This window comes from Trifolium pratense, linkage group LG2 (genome assembly GCF_020283565.1).
Source record: "Trifolium pratense cultivar HEN17-A07 linkage group LG2, ARS_RC_1.1, whole genome shotgun sequence".
Classification (NCBI taxonomy): domain Eukaryota; kingdom Viridiplantae; phylum Streptophyta; class Magnoliopsida; order Fabales; family Fabaceae; genus Trifolium; species Trifolium pratense.
In genome coordinates, this window is record NC_060060.1 from 5,479,330 (window position 1) to 5,495,280 (window position 15,951).

The window sequence follows — 15,951 nt, forward strand, 5'->3', positions numbered from 1 at the left end:
TTCAGCAGGGAAAGCTATGTTACACAAATGGACAAATAAGATTCCTTTTACTTTATTTTTTTAATCTTTGTGACCTTCATTTTAAGAAATTATGTAATTCATATTATTGAAACTCTAGCCTCTTTCACCAATGGACATTTTTTGGAGAAAAAGCTTTTCATTTAAGAAATATAAGAACATCCAATAATGATATAGAAACTGACAATGGTATCTAGGAAGAGTAAATGGTTAGAATTTAGAAATGGAAACTTCACTTCATGTTTTAATGTGAAGAGTTTTTACTTGTCTTTTTAAACATGGCTATCAATGTCATACTATACATGTCGTCAAAGGCGTATCTCGATTCGAAATAAACTAACTCAGGTCAATATTAATTGTTCTACATATACATTTTACACATGAATCTCGATAAATTTAGATAAATCAATAGTTTTCCTTAAATTAAACCTATTTCTTTTGCCATTTTGGTTTATGACTTAAATCTCGATTTATTTCGAGGTTTGAATATGATATACCAACTTATAATATTTACATATATCACTTGTTTTTACTTAAAATGTCAAACTTTCATTGCGCATGACGCATGTATCTTATGACACATGATTCGATGTATACGACTTTTGATTCCTGATTGAATCACGATTTCATGACCGTGTTTTTAAACATTTCCATCTGTTTTCTTTTCAAAAGTTTGATAAGTTCTATAACTTGGCAACAGAGGTGCATTCTCTGTAGATGGTGACTCCAAGATACCGATATCTTCCTCTATCTCTTCTGATGCTTTTCCCCATAATACACCATAAAGACCAATTGAGACTATTGTTGCTCCAATTATACTGCAGAATTGAGAAAGAATGTACACAAATGAACAACAACTAACAACCATGTCATTAAGTTGGAAAATCATAAATGAGCAACAATAATGCTAAAATGTGGCTGGTTTATGGTTAAGGTTAAATAAGCACACATGGTTTTGAGTAAAGGTACATGCAGACTACTAAACTAAACCGCGAGTCTGTTTAGATTAACTTATTTGAACCTATCTACTGGTATAAGCACTTTTGAGACAGTTTGAAAAAGCTTATAGAAACAGCTTATAACATGTCCATAATCCATTTTCAGGTTATTTTCATAAGCTCTCTAGAATAGCTTATGAAAATTGGTTATAGCTTATATGAAAATAATGAGGTTATTTTTTTCTTGTTATAGAAATAGCTTATATATAAACGCTGATATCAGAAGCGTTGCGTTTCTACTATAAACGCTTAATTAAACAGTTTATTGGAACAAGGCCTAAATTGGATAAACAGCTGCATAATAGTAAACTTTACATAACATCACAAAGCACAGGTGCAATATGATTGACTTTGTCAGATAGAACCTTCGTCATTTGAAGGTAGAATCTTGGCGGTAAAGTTGTTGCCTTGTGACCTGAGGTCACAAATTCAAATCCGAAAAAAATCTCTCTACTTTCAGAGATAAGACTACATACATCTATACTCCTCATACTTCACCTAGTAGAAGCATTGTATATTCGCTTCGCTATGTTTCAAGAAAGAATGGAATGCGAAATAATAAAAAATTGAATTAATCATACCTTCCAACATAAAGACTATCAGCAAGGAATATAACACCCAAGTAAACAGAAATAACAATTTGCAGTGGCTTGAATGAAGTTACATAGACAGCCCCTTTTAAACGAACTGCCCATGCATAAACTATATTGCCTATCAACTTTCCAAAAATTCCCTGAAAAAAGAAAATGTGTCATCAATAAACTCCGCAAAGTTTAAGAAGTGTAAATAATTTTGGTCAAAGTGTAGAAGTAGTTTTGAAGTGTATCTTACAGAAGAAACAATGGAGATCAATGAGAGATTTAATCCTATTTTCCAAGCACTTGAATTTGGAACTGATAACAAAGCTACTACTGTTGATATGATGGTGGCAGCTATGGAGTATAACAAGACTAAAGTTAGTTCATCTGGGAACTCTTTTAAGATATGTACCTGTGAAATGAATATAAGAACTGAAATGAAGAAATTAATATTTACTTGTAAGTAAAATGGACTTGGAATGTCTGAAAAACTAGCAGCATATTTTAGTGAACAGAAAATGCTACTTTAGGTGTATACAGTGACTTTGACAAAATCTATAGTGGTATATTGAGTAAAATTCACATGAAGTGATGGAAAGAATGAATTACAGAACTGTGCGCCGCTCGTATTATTGAAAAGAGAATTAAGTTCAAGTGGTATATTTTAGCAAATAGCTATGTAGAACCGACACTTCAAATTGAAGATGTGTCTGGTGTCTGACACGTGTCATTGTCTGATACTTTTATTTTATGTTCTAAAGTATAACTTTCATGTTATATAATACTAATCTTACCTGTAAGATGTAAAAAAGTGAAACCAGAAAATAGTCAATAGTCAGCAGAATGCCAGAAATGGCCCAACTTGAATCCACTGACTTGAGAAATCCAATTGGTTGAAGAAGTGACGAAGGATTCATGATGGATGGTCCTTTATAGAAAGTCAACACAAAAGCACCTGCTATTGATACTATGCTTCCTATTACCTTAGCATTACTACTTCTACTCTTGACAGCTAACTTTTCCATCCTTCATTGCAATGATAACAAGAAACAAAATAAGTAGACAATAGACCAAGATATTTCATTATGGTACATAAGTTCAAATTTTAATTAGCTTATTCTGTTAAGGAATTAGGCTATGATTTATAGACAAAACTCAATTGTCACAATAAGTTATCATTCCTGGCCAAAGTTGTTAAATAGCGGCTATACAACAATATGCGTAGGGAAATTTCAACAAATCGCTATGATTCTGCGATAAACTATTCAATAGCACTGTTGCGTAGCGGAATTTGAACATACAACTAATTTCCACAAACCTGAAAGTGACAGCTAACATGAAGGTGAAAGCAGGTACAAGATTAGCAATTGCTGAAGCAAGTGTTGGAGAACTGTAATTTATACTTATATACCCCAGAATCTGAGATGTGCATCTGCATAACATGGCCATACAATTCCAAAATATGAAACACAAATCATCAGAAACATAAAATTAAATAGACCCCTTTGACCACAACAACTATATAACATCAACACTAGCTATAACAAAACATGGTGTTGGTATAGTTCGATAACTTGATTTTGTCCCTCGAGGAAAAGAACATCAGTTCGGTACTATAATCGTCTATTTGAAAGACAATTGAACATATTGTAAAAAACTTGGATGTCTCGCTACGGACACAAAGACTAGTCCCTATTGCCCCAAAGACCTTAATTACAGTGGATTAGCAGGAAAAAAAGGACTTAACAATTAATTATCTATGTAAAGTATAAGATCATTTTGTCATTACCCTATTGCCCCAAGAAGCATACTTTTACATATAATTGAGAAACTGAGTGGAGGAAGAACTCTTAATCTGCAAAAAAAAACATGAAAAAATTAGTCAAATGAAATGTAAGTCTTAAGTTGATGTCTAAAATCACGGTGAATTTGACAAAATCATGGTGACACCGTATATTGAAATTCTAAAACATAATTCTTTTTTCAAAATCTCGGTGGCACATTGTGATTCTGCCAAACTCACCGTCAATAAACAGACACTAAATCATATGCATATGTTTTTTGTTGATGATATTACAATAAATAAACAACTATTATGAACCTTCTGGTGAAAAGAGTGACAGGGAGAAGAACAGAAGTACCAACAGCATAAGCATAAGCTATAAAGACATGATTGTTCATTCCTTGAAGTGTTGCTGCTTTAAACAAAGTGAGTAAACCCATGTCAATACATTCATTTCCTATAATCACTACAACTGGCAGAAAATCCATGTAAAAAGACCATCTTCTTGTCATCTTTTCTGTCCCTTCTGTCACAACAATCACAAATTTTGTTGAAGTTTAGAATTTCTTTGATATGTTTTTCATGATAAGGTTTTAATTTTGACCATCTTTTGAAACAAAAACCATAATGAAAGACAAAGCTTCATTCATGTTATATTATAGTAACAGTACGTAATAGTTAATAGCTCACAATAATAGTCCACAGATTCCATCTCAACCGGCAAAAATGTCAAAATCGTTAGGTCGAACGCCATGACCAGGTTCGAATCCTCATCCCTCAACTTTGTATGCGTGAATTTTCCATTGCTTGTCATTTCTTATATGTACCCAAAAAAAACTACCTTATAGTATTAAGAACAAAAAAAAACAATTAATTAATTTCTCATAATGGCGATGACAAAATATCTCAAACTTTTCATTAAATATTAGTAGGTACAATTTTTTATTTTGAACCATGAAAATTTGGCCGAAAGTGGGTCCATGATTGTAAAATACAAACAATGGTGAAAATGACAACTTGGCTACAAAGTACCAAGACATAATTTAGAATTAGCATACATAATATATATAGTTTTATTTTATTATTTTTTGTCTTTTTTTCATTTTACTTCATTTTTTTTATTTTTTTTTATAAAGAACTTTATTTTTCATCTTATACGGTGAAACAAATTCTATTTATATTTTCTGCATGTTTGCAGTCACAATTTTATTTTATTTTTAACATAAAAATAATATATTATAATTAATGAAATAAATAAGAGAAATTAAAACAAAAGAGAGGAATTGTATTTCACTCATAATGAAGACGGTTTTTGGCCTAATAATATTGGCATTCTTTACAAAAACTGAGATATTTTTAATCTCGGTCATCTATGTTAATATTCTTGTGGAATAAATAGGTCTCCATAATTGCTAAATTTTGGTCTCTTTTCTTGAATTTAATAGTGTTTTTTTTGTTTACAAATAAGTGTTGATCATTCAAATCATCCTATTATATTATAGGGATAATGATTTACAATTCAATCTTGATATAATAACCATATTTTAAACATTTCCATTTATTTATTTTCAAATGTTTTATCAACAATTCTATAACTTTGCAAAAGAGGTGCATTTTCTGTAGATGGTGACTCCAAGGTACCAACATCTTTCTCTATCTCTTCTGTTGCTTTGCCCCATAATACACCATAAAGGCCAATTGAGATTATTGTTGCTCCAATTATACTGCACAATTCAGAAAGAATGTACACAAATGAACATCAATTAACAACCATTTCATTAAGCAAGAAAATCATGAATAACCATGTTGAGTATGACTTATAGTGTTCTATAGTCGCAGACGTAGTCGTGCTCATTGTTTGCTCTTTGTGCATTGTTGTTCTACATAAACTACTTGAAAGAACTTATGACATATTCATAAGCTAAGCTTACTTTCATACACTCTTCAAGGTAGCTTATGAAAACAACTTATAGCTTATATAAAAATGGTTTCACTTTATTTTGTTATAGAAATAGTTTATACATAAACAATAGTATATGATAAGTGTTTATGCTATAAATGCTTATTTAAGTTGTTTATCCAAACAAGGCATAAAAAGCTGCATAATAGTAAATTTGACACAACATGTCAAATAGAAATGATTTTGTCGAATATCAAGTTCTTTACATTTGGAAGGAGAGTCTTGGCAGGAAAATTGTTGCCTTGTGACCCAAGGTCACAACTCGCGAGTTCAAAGCCTAAAAAGTTTCGCTGTTTGCAGAGGTAAGACTAGGTACATCTATCCTCTGCAAATTTCACCTGGAAGGACCATTGTATATTTGCTTCCCTATGATTCAAGCAACGAATCAAAAGCAAAAAAATTGAATTAACCATACCTTCCAAGATGAAGAGTATCACCAAGGAACATAACACTCATGGCAACAGAAATAACAATTTGGAATGGTATGAATGAGGTTACATAAACAGCTCCCTTTAAGTGCACTGACCATACAGTAATTGTATTGCCTATTAACTTTCCAAAAATGCCCTGAAAAAATAAATGTGAAATCAATAAAGAGTGTGAACTATTTTGGTCAAAGTGAACCAATATTTTGAACTTTGAAGTGTATCTTACAGAAGAAACAATGGAGATCAATGAGAGATTTAATCCTATTTTCCAAACACTTGAATTTGGAACTGATAACAATGCTACAATTGTTGATATGATGGTGGCTGTTATGGAGTATAACAAGACCAAAGTTAGTTCATCTGGGAACTCCTTCAAGATATGTACCTATGAAATGAATATAGAAAGTTAAACTTTGTAGTACTAAATTTTTTTGGAGCTCTCATTAAAGAACAAGAAATGATGCAATGAAGACGTGTCTGGTGTCTGATATGTGTTTATGCCTTTCACCGTCACATGTGGTTATAGGCTTACAGTCGACCACTTTCATTTTTTTAAAAATTATTATTGATGCACCTACACAGCTACATGTCAGTATCATCGTCTGTGTTTGTGTCAGTGCTTAATAGATAATCCTACCTGTAAAATGATGTTTAGGGCAACCAGAAAATAGTCAACTGTTAGGAGCATGCCACCAATGGCCCAACTTGAATCCACTGATTTGAGAAAATCAATTGGTTGATGAAGTGATGAAGAATTCATGATGGATGGTCCTTTGTAGAATGTCAAGACAAAAGCACCTGCTATTGAGATTATGCTTCCTATTACCTTAGCATTACTACTTCTACTCTTTGCAGCTAACTTTTCCATCCTTAATTGCAATGATAAGAAGGAAAAACTAAGAATTTGTGAAACTGTTTGAGGAGTTTATGGAAATAGCTTATAATATGTTCATAAGTTGTTTGCAGCTTATTTCCATAAGCTCTCTTTGATAGCTGATAAAAACAGCTTATAGGTTATAGAAATAACTTATAGAAAAACAGCTCTCTTTGTTTGCATTTGTGACATCAGTTTGACTTTATTTTATCTTTTGTTATAGAAATAACTTATATAAAAACATTTACATGATAAGTTTTTGTGATATAAGTACTAAATTAAGTTGTTTATTCAAGAATGACTTAATTTAGAAAGGTAAGAATTAGGCAAAATCAAATAAAATTGGCAAACCTGAAAGTGACAGCTAGCATGAAAGTGAAAATAGGTATCAGATTAGCAATTGCTGAAGCAAGTGTTGGAGAACTGTAACTAATACCAATATACCCCAAAATCTGAGATGTACATCTGCATAACAGAACCATAAAAATTCCAAAACAGTAAGCAAAACCATCAGAAACATAAAATTAATGTAACCCCTTTGATTATATCTAAAGACAGTTCAATATAATCTCGTGTAAAAAACATTAGATATTCCACAGCTGATTCGAGGATTAGTCTCATAGAATATTCAAATGATCTAGTATCATGTTGGAAATGCCAGAATGACGGTAACTCACCATGATTTTACAGAAGCTGCAGAGTGTAGCTTTTGGAAAATCACGGTGGATTACCGTGATTCTGACATATCCACCGTGATACCAAACATATGTTAGGACGCTTCTTAGTGAATTAAAGACCTTAATATAAGACCATTTTGAAATTACCCTATTGTCCCAAGAAGCACAATTTTGCATATGATGGTGAAAGTGAGTGGAGGAACCACTCTTGATCTACAAAGAAACATGAAAAGAAAAACATGAAGAAATTAACCAACTATTTATCCTAAGTTATATACATATGTTGTCTGTTTATGATAATGCAATGAATAAACAATTGTTATGAACCTTCTGGTGAAAAGAGTGACAGGGAAAAGAACAGAAGTACCAACAGCATAAGCATAAGCAATAAAGACATGATTGTTCATTCCTTCAAGTGTTGCTGCTTTGAACAAAGTGAGTAAACCCATGTCAATACATTCATTTCCTATAATCACTATAACTGGCAGAAAATCCATGTAAAAGGACCATGTTCTTGTCATGTTTTATGTGAATTCTATGTTTAATCATTTGCACAACAATCACAAACCTTAGTCGAAGTTCAGAGTATTTGTTAGATGTTTTTGTTTTGAAGTTGAGGTTTTGAGTTTGAGCATTTTTTTAATCAAAAACCAAAAGTAAAGTTAAAGTTAGTTGTCTTAAATTAATATATGTCAAAGACCTGCTTATTATATTATTTTTAGTCATGTTGTCATCATTATTGTTTTCCTGATTAATGTTACCATTATATTTTAAGGACTAAACTGTTATTTGAAGGTTGTTGAACCTACCAAGCTAAGATTGTATGGAATTCTACACTAATTTGATAAATTCATTTGATTTCATTGATTGATTTTAAAGTATGTTAACACACTACATATATAGATTTCTTCTTTTTGCGTCTCCTAAGTCTCGCACTAGTGATCATTTTACAACTGTGTCATATGAAAATGTGATAAGAAAATCTTCATTTCACTCTCCTTTAAAGGGGCAACAACATGGTGAAGAGTTTTTACTTGCAGAAAAGTTATCTTGACACAACAACTGATATATTAATAATACGGATTTGATTTTTATTATTATTTTTTCTCTCATCGAATCAAAGCAAAGAATAACTCGAGTGTATTTTGTACGTTGTCCAACAATATGTGACTCTTGTGTCAAAATGTTATATTTTTATCACATTGTATCTTACGATTTGTTATAAGATTTGATTCATGAATCGACTTATAGAGCTTTTGGTTCATAATTGAATCTCGATGTAATAACTGTATTTTTAAACATTTATATTCGTTTTCTTTTCAAAAGTTTCAATTCTATAACTTTGCAACAATGGTGCATTCTCTATAGATGGTGACTCCAAACTACCAACATCTTCCTCTATCTCTTCTGTTGCTTTGCCCCATAATACACCATATAGACCAATTGAGATTATTGTTGCTCCAATTATACTGCACAATGCAAAAAATATACACAAATGAACACTTCAACAAGCATATATCATTAAGTTAGAAAATCAGAACAATGCCAAAATATGGTTGCTTTATGATTGAGCATGAATAAGCACACATGGTTGGGAGATCTAGCTATGAAACTAAACTAAGTCTGTTTGGATTGACTTATTTGAACTTATCTACTAACATAAGTACTTATTAGACTGTTTGGAAGAGCTTATAGAAATAGGTTATGACATGTCCATAAGTAGTATTCAACTGATTCTTAAACTCTTCAGGGTAGCTTATGAAAACAACTTATAGCTTATATGAAAATAGCTTATACATAAACACTTATATGATATGCGCTTTTGTTATAAACTCTTAACTAAATTGAGTTTGGTTCAGGTTGTGCAGAAAAACCAAAAATTGAATCATCAGAATAAAACCACAGTGAAGAAAATCGAAATGTGAGTTTGGTTCAGTTCGCGAACTATCTGTCACAGTTCAATTATTTTTGGTGTAGTTTAGTTCGATTTAGCAGTTTGCTTTTTTCTTTTTTATAAAAATCCTAATATTCAATTTGATTTTTTTTTCCAAAAGTCCTAATTACCAGTTAATATTAACAATTTGGTACAGTTTCACAAAGAATAATCTAACTTTTTACAAAGGCATTTTCAATTCAGAACTTCTGAACCGGTGCACTAAATCTTTATACCAGTTCGGATCGAACCATTAAAGGCTAGGTTGAGTTTTATCAAACTATTGTAACAGTTCATTTCAATTTGGTTTAGTTTTTCTTCCTGAACTAAACAATGAATCAAATGTTTCAACCAAGAATCATATGCAAATATTGAATTAAAATTACCTTCCAATATGAAGAGTATCACCAAGGAATATAACTCCTAAGCCAACAGAAATAACAATTTGAAATGGCATGAATGAGGTTACATAGACAGCCCCTTTTAAGTGAACTGACCAAGCATAAATTATATTGCCTATTAACTTTCCAAATATTCCCTGAAAAAAAAAATTCATCTATAAATTACACAAGCTTAAGAAGTGTAAATTTTTGAAGAGTAAAAGTAGTTTGAAGTGTATCTTACAGAAGAAACAATGGAAATCAGTGAGAGATTTAGTCCTATTTTCCAAGCACTTGCATCTGGAACTGATAACAAAGCTACAACTATAGATATGATTGTTGCAGTTATGGAGTATAACAAGACTAAAGTTAGTTCATCTGGAAACTCTTTCAAGATATGTACCTGTGAAATGAATATAGAAACTGCAAGCTATCAGTGCTAAATTTTTGAAGATTAAAGACGTGTCCGGTGTCTGACGTGTGTTAGTGTCTTTCACCAACGCATGTGGTTACAGTCAATTACACATGTGGTTACATGCCAGTATCAGTGCTGTGTTTAATATTCGTATTTGTGTTAGTGTTTCATAAGTAAATAGTAGTCGATTATTGATCTCATTTTGCACAATCCTACCTGTAAAATGTACCATAGAGAAAGCAGAAAGTAGTCAGCTGTTAGTATAATGCCTGCAATGGCCCAACTTGAATTCACTGATTTGAGAAAGTCAATTGGTTGATGAAGTGATGAAGAATTCATTATAGATGGTCCTTTGTAAAAAGTCAACACAAAAGCACCTGCTATTGAGATTATGCTTCCTATTACCTTAGCATTACTACTTCTACTCATTGCAACCAACTTTTCCATCCTTAATTGCAGAGTGATAAGAGGAAAGAAAATAAGTTGACAATAGTGAATTGGAATAAGGCTCTTTATAACAAAAGATAAAATCAAATTGTTAGTCTGTGAACACATGACAGTTGCAAAATTAGTGAATTATAGTGAAAGTAAGTGGAATATTGCTAAAGTGCATCAATTGTTATGAATTTATGGAAGATTTGGTGGAGACGAAACCAAAAAATGCTGGAATAATATGCTACCAACGACGTTTGAGGTAAGAAGACGAGAAACTGATACATTGGCAGACTGGTTGAGAGTGGAAGGATCGAGTGCAAGGCAACACCAAAGGTCCAACAATAAAACTTATCACAAATGGTGTAAACCACTTCCAGGTACCTTAAAGTGTAACATTGATGCTGCTTGTTATGTTAACTCGAACCAGTTCAGCATTAGTGCGTGTATCGGAGACGCAGGTGAAGGTTTCTTAAAAGAATTCGTGCAGACGTTTGAAGGACAACCAGAGATACGCGAAGCGAAAACCATGGTGATGACTGATGATGGAAACACTCAAATGGCTGCAAGTGCAACAATACCGTGTACAACGATTCCAAATTGAAACAGACTGTCGACAAGTTGTTCAAGGTATTACAGGAAAGACTAAAAATAATTGGAATTGTTATAGATAAATGTAAGAGGTTATTGAATTCTTTTAATGACTGTAAGGTCAGTTATTTCCGGAGATACGCTAACCAAGTAGCCGATGAATTAGCTCGGTCCACTAGTTTATACGCTAGTCACCATCCTTTTCATTATTGTCCACCTAGTATTGAAACTATCATTATGAATGAAAAGCATTAAGCTTGTTTCCGTCAAAAAAAAAACTTAGTTTAAACTTATAAGGGTAAGAAACTGCAAAATTAAAATGTACTAATTATCGAACCTGAAAGTGACAGCTAGCATGAAAGTGAAAGCAGGTACTAGATTAGCAATTGCTGAAGCAAGTGTTGGAGAACTGTAATTTATACCAATATACCCTAGAATCTGAGATGCACATCTGCATAACAGAATCATACAATTCCAAACATGAAACACAGATCATCAGAAGCATAAAATTAAATAGACCCTCTTGACCAAAACTAACTAATATCAACACTAAAATTACTAATACTTTTTTGGTCTTTAACTTTCCGGTCTTCAGGAGAAAAGGTCTTGATAATTTGATATTCGACCGAAGATAAGTACATTTTAACTAAAGATTATTTCAACCGGGGACAAAATTACTAGCATACAAAATTCCTCAAAAGTCAAAAATCAAATACTGTTTAGTAGTAAATTATAAGGCAATTTTGCCATTACTTACCCTATTGCCCCAAGAAGTACACTTTTCCATATTATGGAGAAACTGAGTGGAGGAACCACTCTAGATCTGCAAAAAGACATGAATAGAAAAACACAAAGAAATTAGTCCAATGAAATATAAGTCCTCAATGCATGTATAAGAACACAGTCAATTTGACAAAATCACAAAGGCACCAAAATCTTATTAAGACTCTAAAGTGTAGCTGTGACACATCCTGATGCTGCTAAACACACCGTCAATATGAAATTCACCAAATTACTCCCTCCGGTCCTAAATATTTACTTTTTGGCTTCATTGAAAAACTAATGTATTTGGCTTATAATATGGACCAAATACATTAGTTGTTCAATGAACATGAAAAGTAAATTGTTTTTTATAGTTAGGACCGGAAGGATTATATACGTCCTAACTAAGTGTATGTTTAAAATCATGATAAATTTGACGAAATTATGGTAACACGTAATTTTACTATAATTCCAAAATCTCAATGAAACTCGTGATTCTGCTAAACTCACCGTCAATTTAAACAAACACCAATTATATACATATGTTGTGCTTTTATGATATTTGCAATGAATAAACAATTGATATGAACCTTCTGGTGAAAAGAGTGACAGGGAGAAGAACAGAAGTACCAACAACATAAGCATAAGCAATAAAGACATGATTGTTCATCCCTTGAAGTGTTGCTGCTTTGAACAAAGTGAGTAAACCCATGTCAATACATTCAAAGCCTATGATCACCACAACTGGTAGAAAATCCATGTAAAAGGACCATCTTCTTGTCATTTTTTTTTTTGTTTTTGTGTGACTTCTATCACAAAAATCACAAACCTTGTTGAAATTCAGAGTTTCTGCGAGAAGATAATGATGATGATGATGATGATGAGATTTAGATTTTGACCAAAAACCAAAATTTAAGTTACAGCTATTATCAGTCTTAAATTCATATTATATCAAACATGTGCTTCTTTTGCAAAAATATAAAAAAATAAATATCAAACACGTGATTTTTTTAAAGTCAAAAAGCCATAACTTTAATTTTTGGGTTAATAGCATTTTTGTTGTCCGTCATGCTTTGATTTTTCCATCTGTTTTTTTTCTTTTCGATTTCATCTTATAATTCGAAGATTTTTTGTTTTTAGTCTTGTAGTACTTGGTGACATTTTATAGAGGAAAATCAAAATTCACTGAAATGAGAATTTTTTTTTTCTACCCCAACATTTATCAGTTTATCCCTACAAATAAACTAATATTCCCACTTTACTCCTTCTAGAAAATTTAAAAAATGAGTTTTGAACATTTAGTCACGGTTTAACCATGGCTAAATGGAACATTTTTCCCTAAGTTTTTCGGTAACAAGTGTAAACCGGAACAGTTGCAAAAAGTGTTCCGGAAAGAGTTAGCCATGGTAGGGATGTACATGGATTGGACAAATCCGGTTGACCCGGTCAAACCCAAAAAAGTGAGTTGGGTCGGGCAAGTGGGTGAATATGGATTTCAAAAATGAAAAAACCCATAAAAAAAATTGGGTTCCGGGTAAAACCGGACCCAGCCCAAAAAACCCACTTACCCACTAGTGCTATGTTTTTTGAAATATTTTACATATTAGAAATCATGTAACATCTCTTTTTTTTAAAACATATTGGATTGAGCAAATTTAGTTTTGAGTATGAATCCTTTACATTTGTAAAGAAAAACAAAACTGACTCATTGCTATTTGTCTTTCAGTGGTCATATACTTTCATAGGTGGTGGCGGCCCTAAACACGTTTAGGGTTGCGGTATCGCACATTTCACAGAATCTGTGATATTCGTTGAGAAATAATAGACATAGAGAAAATAAAAAAATGCAATTACAACACAAGAATATAACGTAAAACTCTAAAATCAAAGAAAAAATCATAGCCGTTAAAACCGACAATTAGAGAATTAAAACTATGTGAAGATATTTCCTGAAAATCACAAATTGTACATTCAGAGACGTTTTAAAATAAATAATACAGCGACTAAAACAAAAAAAAAAACGCGTACATACATGGACGAATGTGATATTTAAGTCATATGAAAAAGTTGGATCCAATCAACCAAAATGATGCAACAAGGTATAAATTTCATCTACTTTAAATCGTTTGAGAGGGAGAAGAACAGAAGTACCAAAAGCATAAGCTGATAAGCATATGCAACAAAAACATGATTGTTCGTTCCTTGATAAGCACCTCGAATGTACTTTGCATTTTTTTGTACTTGTAACGTGGATTTTTTTTGGTAGCTGATCCGTGCCATATTTAGGTTGGGTGTTTTAGACTCATACGGTATGAGTCATACGAAATTTTTTCATCCCACCACTCACTTTCTCGCCTACTCCCCTAGCGCGCAAAAAAATTCGAAAAATACGTTCTGAACTGTTTTTCTAGTGTAAAATTTACACTATAAAAAATTCGGAAAACATTTTCCGAATTGCTAGGGAGGTAGGGGAGAAAGTGAGTACTGGGTGGGATGAGAAAATTTCGAGTCATACCACTAAAACTTCTCGATTTTCATGGGGGAAGTATCAAACGATCTCTTCTTGAATTGAATCTAATTTGTGCTCTTTATAAGCTGACAAAGAGTATCAATATTAAGGACATGGACTTTGCGTATGTTTGGTTTGAATTCTACCCACCACCACTATCGTAAGTTTACTACCCTTTTGACCGTAAAGGAGACGCTCGAATTTAGAGTCTGGGCGAGTTTAATTCATCCTTCCACCCCCCGGTTCCAAACATTGCATTCTTCTAAATGTTTAAATTCTGAAGGGAATATATAATAAACTACAATTTGAATGTTTGTAGTGTCTACATTGATGATAATGAAAAAGTATAATAAAAGTTGAAAATTGTATATGCATACGATATGATGTTGATGTTAGAGGATTTTGTGTCTAATAACACCTAAATTTGGTCGTGGTAAATAATGTTCTCAGGATACTTAATACTTATTAAGCATATCAAAAAGAAAAATAAAAGATAAATTTAATGTTGTTAAGATAACTTTTTTATATTTTTAAGATATTGAATGCACAAATTTCAAAACATATTCCAGAAACACCGTTTAACATTTTCTTTTTATAAATACTTGGTATCCTCATTTCTCCATGTATTTCCACCGCACATGCATGTACATATAACAACAATTATGCATGATTTAATGAAAACACAACTATCTTGCAATTAATTAATGTAAAGAAGAAATTAAATGTCTAGTAGCATTACTTTTCACTGTCCAGGCCACATGGACAATGACCCCCCAATGGTGGTTACTTGCTTAAAGAAATTAGCTTACATGAAATGACTTATTAGGAGAGACTTAATTAAAATTGCTTTTTGGTGGACCATGTTGCATAAAACTTTTAATTAATTAGCACTTTCCTTCTATTGAAGACAACAATATAACACCTAAATTTGTAGTACTAGTTTGGCTCAAACAAGAAAAATTGTACTAGTTGTGTTTAAAACTTTTCCATAAACTTAAATCCTAAGATAAATAACCCCTTATTGTAAGTAACATCATAAATAGAAGCATTCAATAAAATCTAACAGAGATTTTAATTTTAACCTATAGTTTAGAGGAAAAGTATAATACTACAAGTTACATACTACTTCCTACCAAACTTAACATAAGGTTCTTATGAGTATTAAAAAAAATGTACCCTTTTTTCTTTTGTTTTGACTAATAAGTTAAAGGATGGCATTAATTAATAATTGACATGCCACAATCCTTTAATTCCGGTTTACAGCGACATAACGTGTAACCTACTACTGAAAATAACAATAAAAAGTATCCCCTAATTCAAAAGTTTTTGCTAGCTCATTCATTTGTTAACCTCAAGTGGTATTTGTGCTTCCTATAGTAGCTAGAATACGAGTTGAAACTTGAAACATAAGTACTTCTCTTATTTTATAAACTTTAACAAAAAGGGTGTTGTTAACATGTGAATATAGGGCACATGTTAAGGACTAATAAATGATAATTGGTCCCACTTATTTTACTTTGAAATAAACAGCATCATAAAGTGTGTCTCATAAAAAATAAAAACACATTTTTTTACATTTATTTAAATGAAGTTAATTATTCCTTTCTCCAAAA

General features: G+C 31.9%; 2 protein-coding genes across 4 annotated transcripts; both read right to left on the reverse strand.

Moving 5' to 3' along the window:
• Window positions 1–323: 323 nt before the first annotated feature.
• Window positions 324–7,963, reverse strand: LOC123906532 (WAT1-related protein At3g28050-like). Of its 3 annotated transcripts, XM_045956460.1 has the most exons (8): window positions 4,068–4,289; window positions 3,696–3,903; window positions 3,384–3,449; window positions 2,913–3,026; window positions 2,389–2,620; window positions 1,848–2,006; window positions 1,598–1,749; window positions 324–836 (listed from the first exon to the last, which is right to left on the reverse strand). In XM_045956460.1, exons 2-8 carry the CDS (start codon window positions 3,887–3,889, stop codon window positions 659–661), a joined length of 1,095 nt encoding a protein of 364 aa, XP_045812416.1. In that variant the 5' UTR covers window positions 3,890–3,903; window positions 4,068–4,289; the 3' UTR covers window positions 324–658. The 3 variants fall into 3 exon arrangements, with proteins under 3 accessions (XP_045812416.1, XP_045812414.1, XP_045812415.1); XM_045956458.1 differs by lacking the exons at window positions 3,696–3,903; window positions 4,068–4,289 and adding an exon at window positions 7,644–7,852; XM_045956459.1 differs by lacking the exons at window positions 324–836; window positions 1,598–1,749; window positions 1,848–2,006; ... (3 more) ...; window positions 3,696–3,903; window positions 4,068–4,289 and adding exons at window positions 4,792–5,101; window positions 5,753–5,904; window positions 5,992–6,150; ... (2 more) ...; window positions 7,464–7,529; window positions 7,644–7,963.
• Window positions 7,964–8,489: 526 nt separating this feature from the next.
• Window positions 8,490–12,756, reverse strand: LOC123906533 (WAT1-related protein At3g28050-like). Its single transcript, XM_045956461.1, has 7 exons — window positions 12,420–12,756; window positions 11,825–11,890; window positions 11,405–11,518; window positions 10,261–10,492; window positions 9,874–10,032; window positions 9,636–9,787; window positions 8,490–8,785 (listed from the first exon to the last, which is right to left on the reverse strand). Exons 1-7 carry the CDS (start codon window positions 12,611–12,613, stop codon window positions 8,611–8,613), a joined length of 1,092 nt encoding a protein of 363 aa, XP_045812417.1. The 5' UTR covers window positions 12,614–12,756; the 3' UTR covers window positions 8,490–8,610.
• Window positions 12,757–15,951: the final 3,195 nt, after the last annotated feature.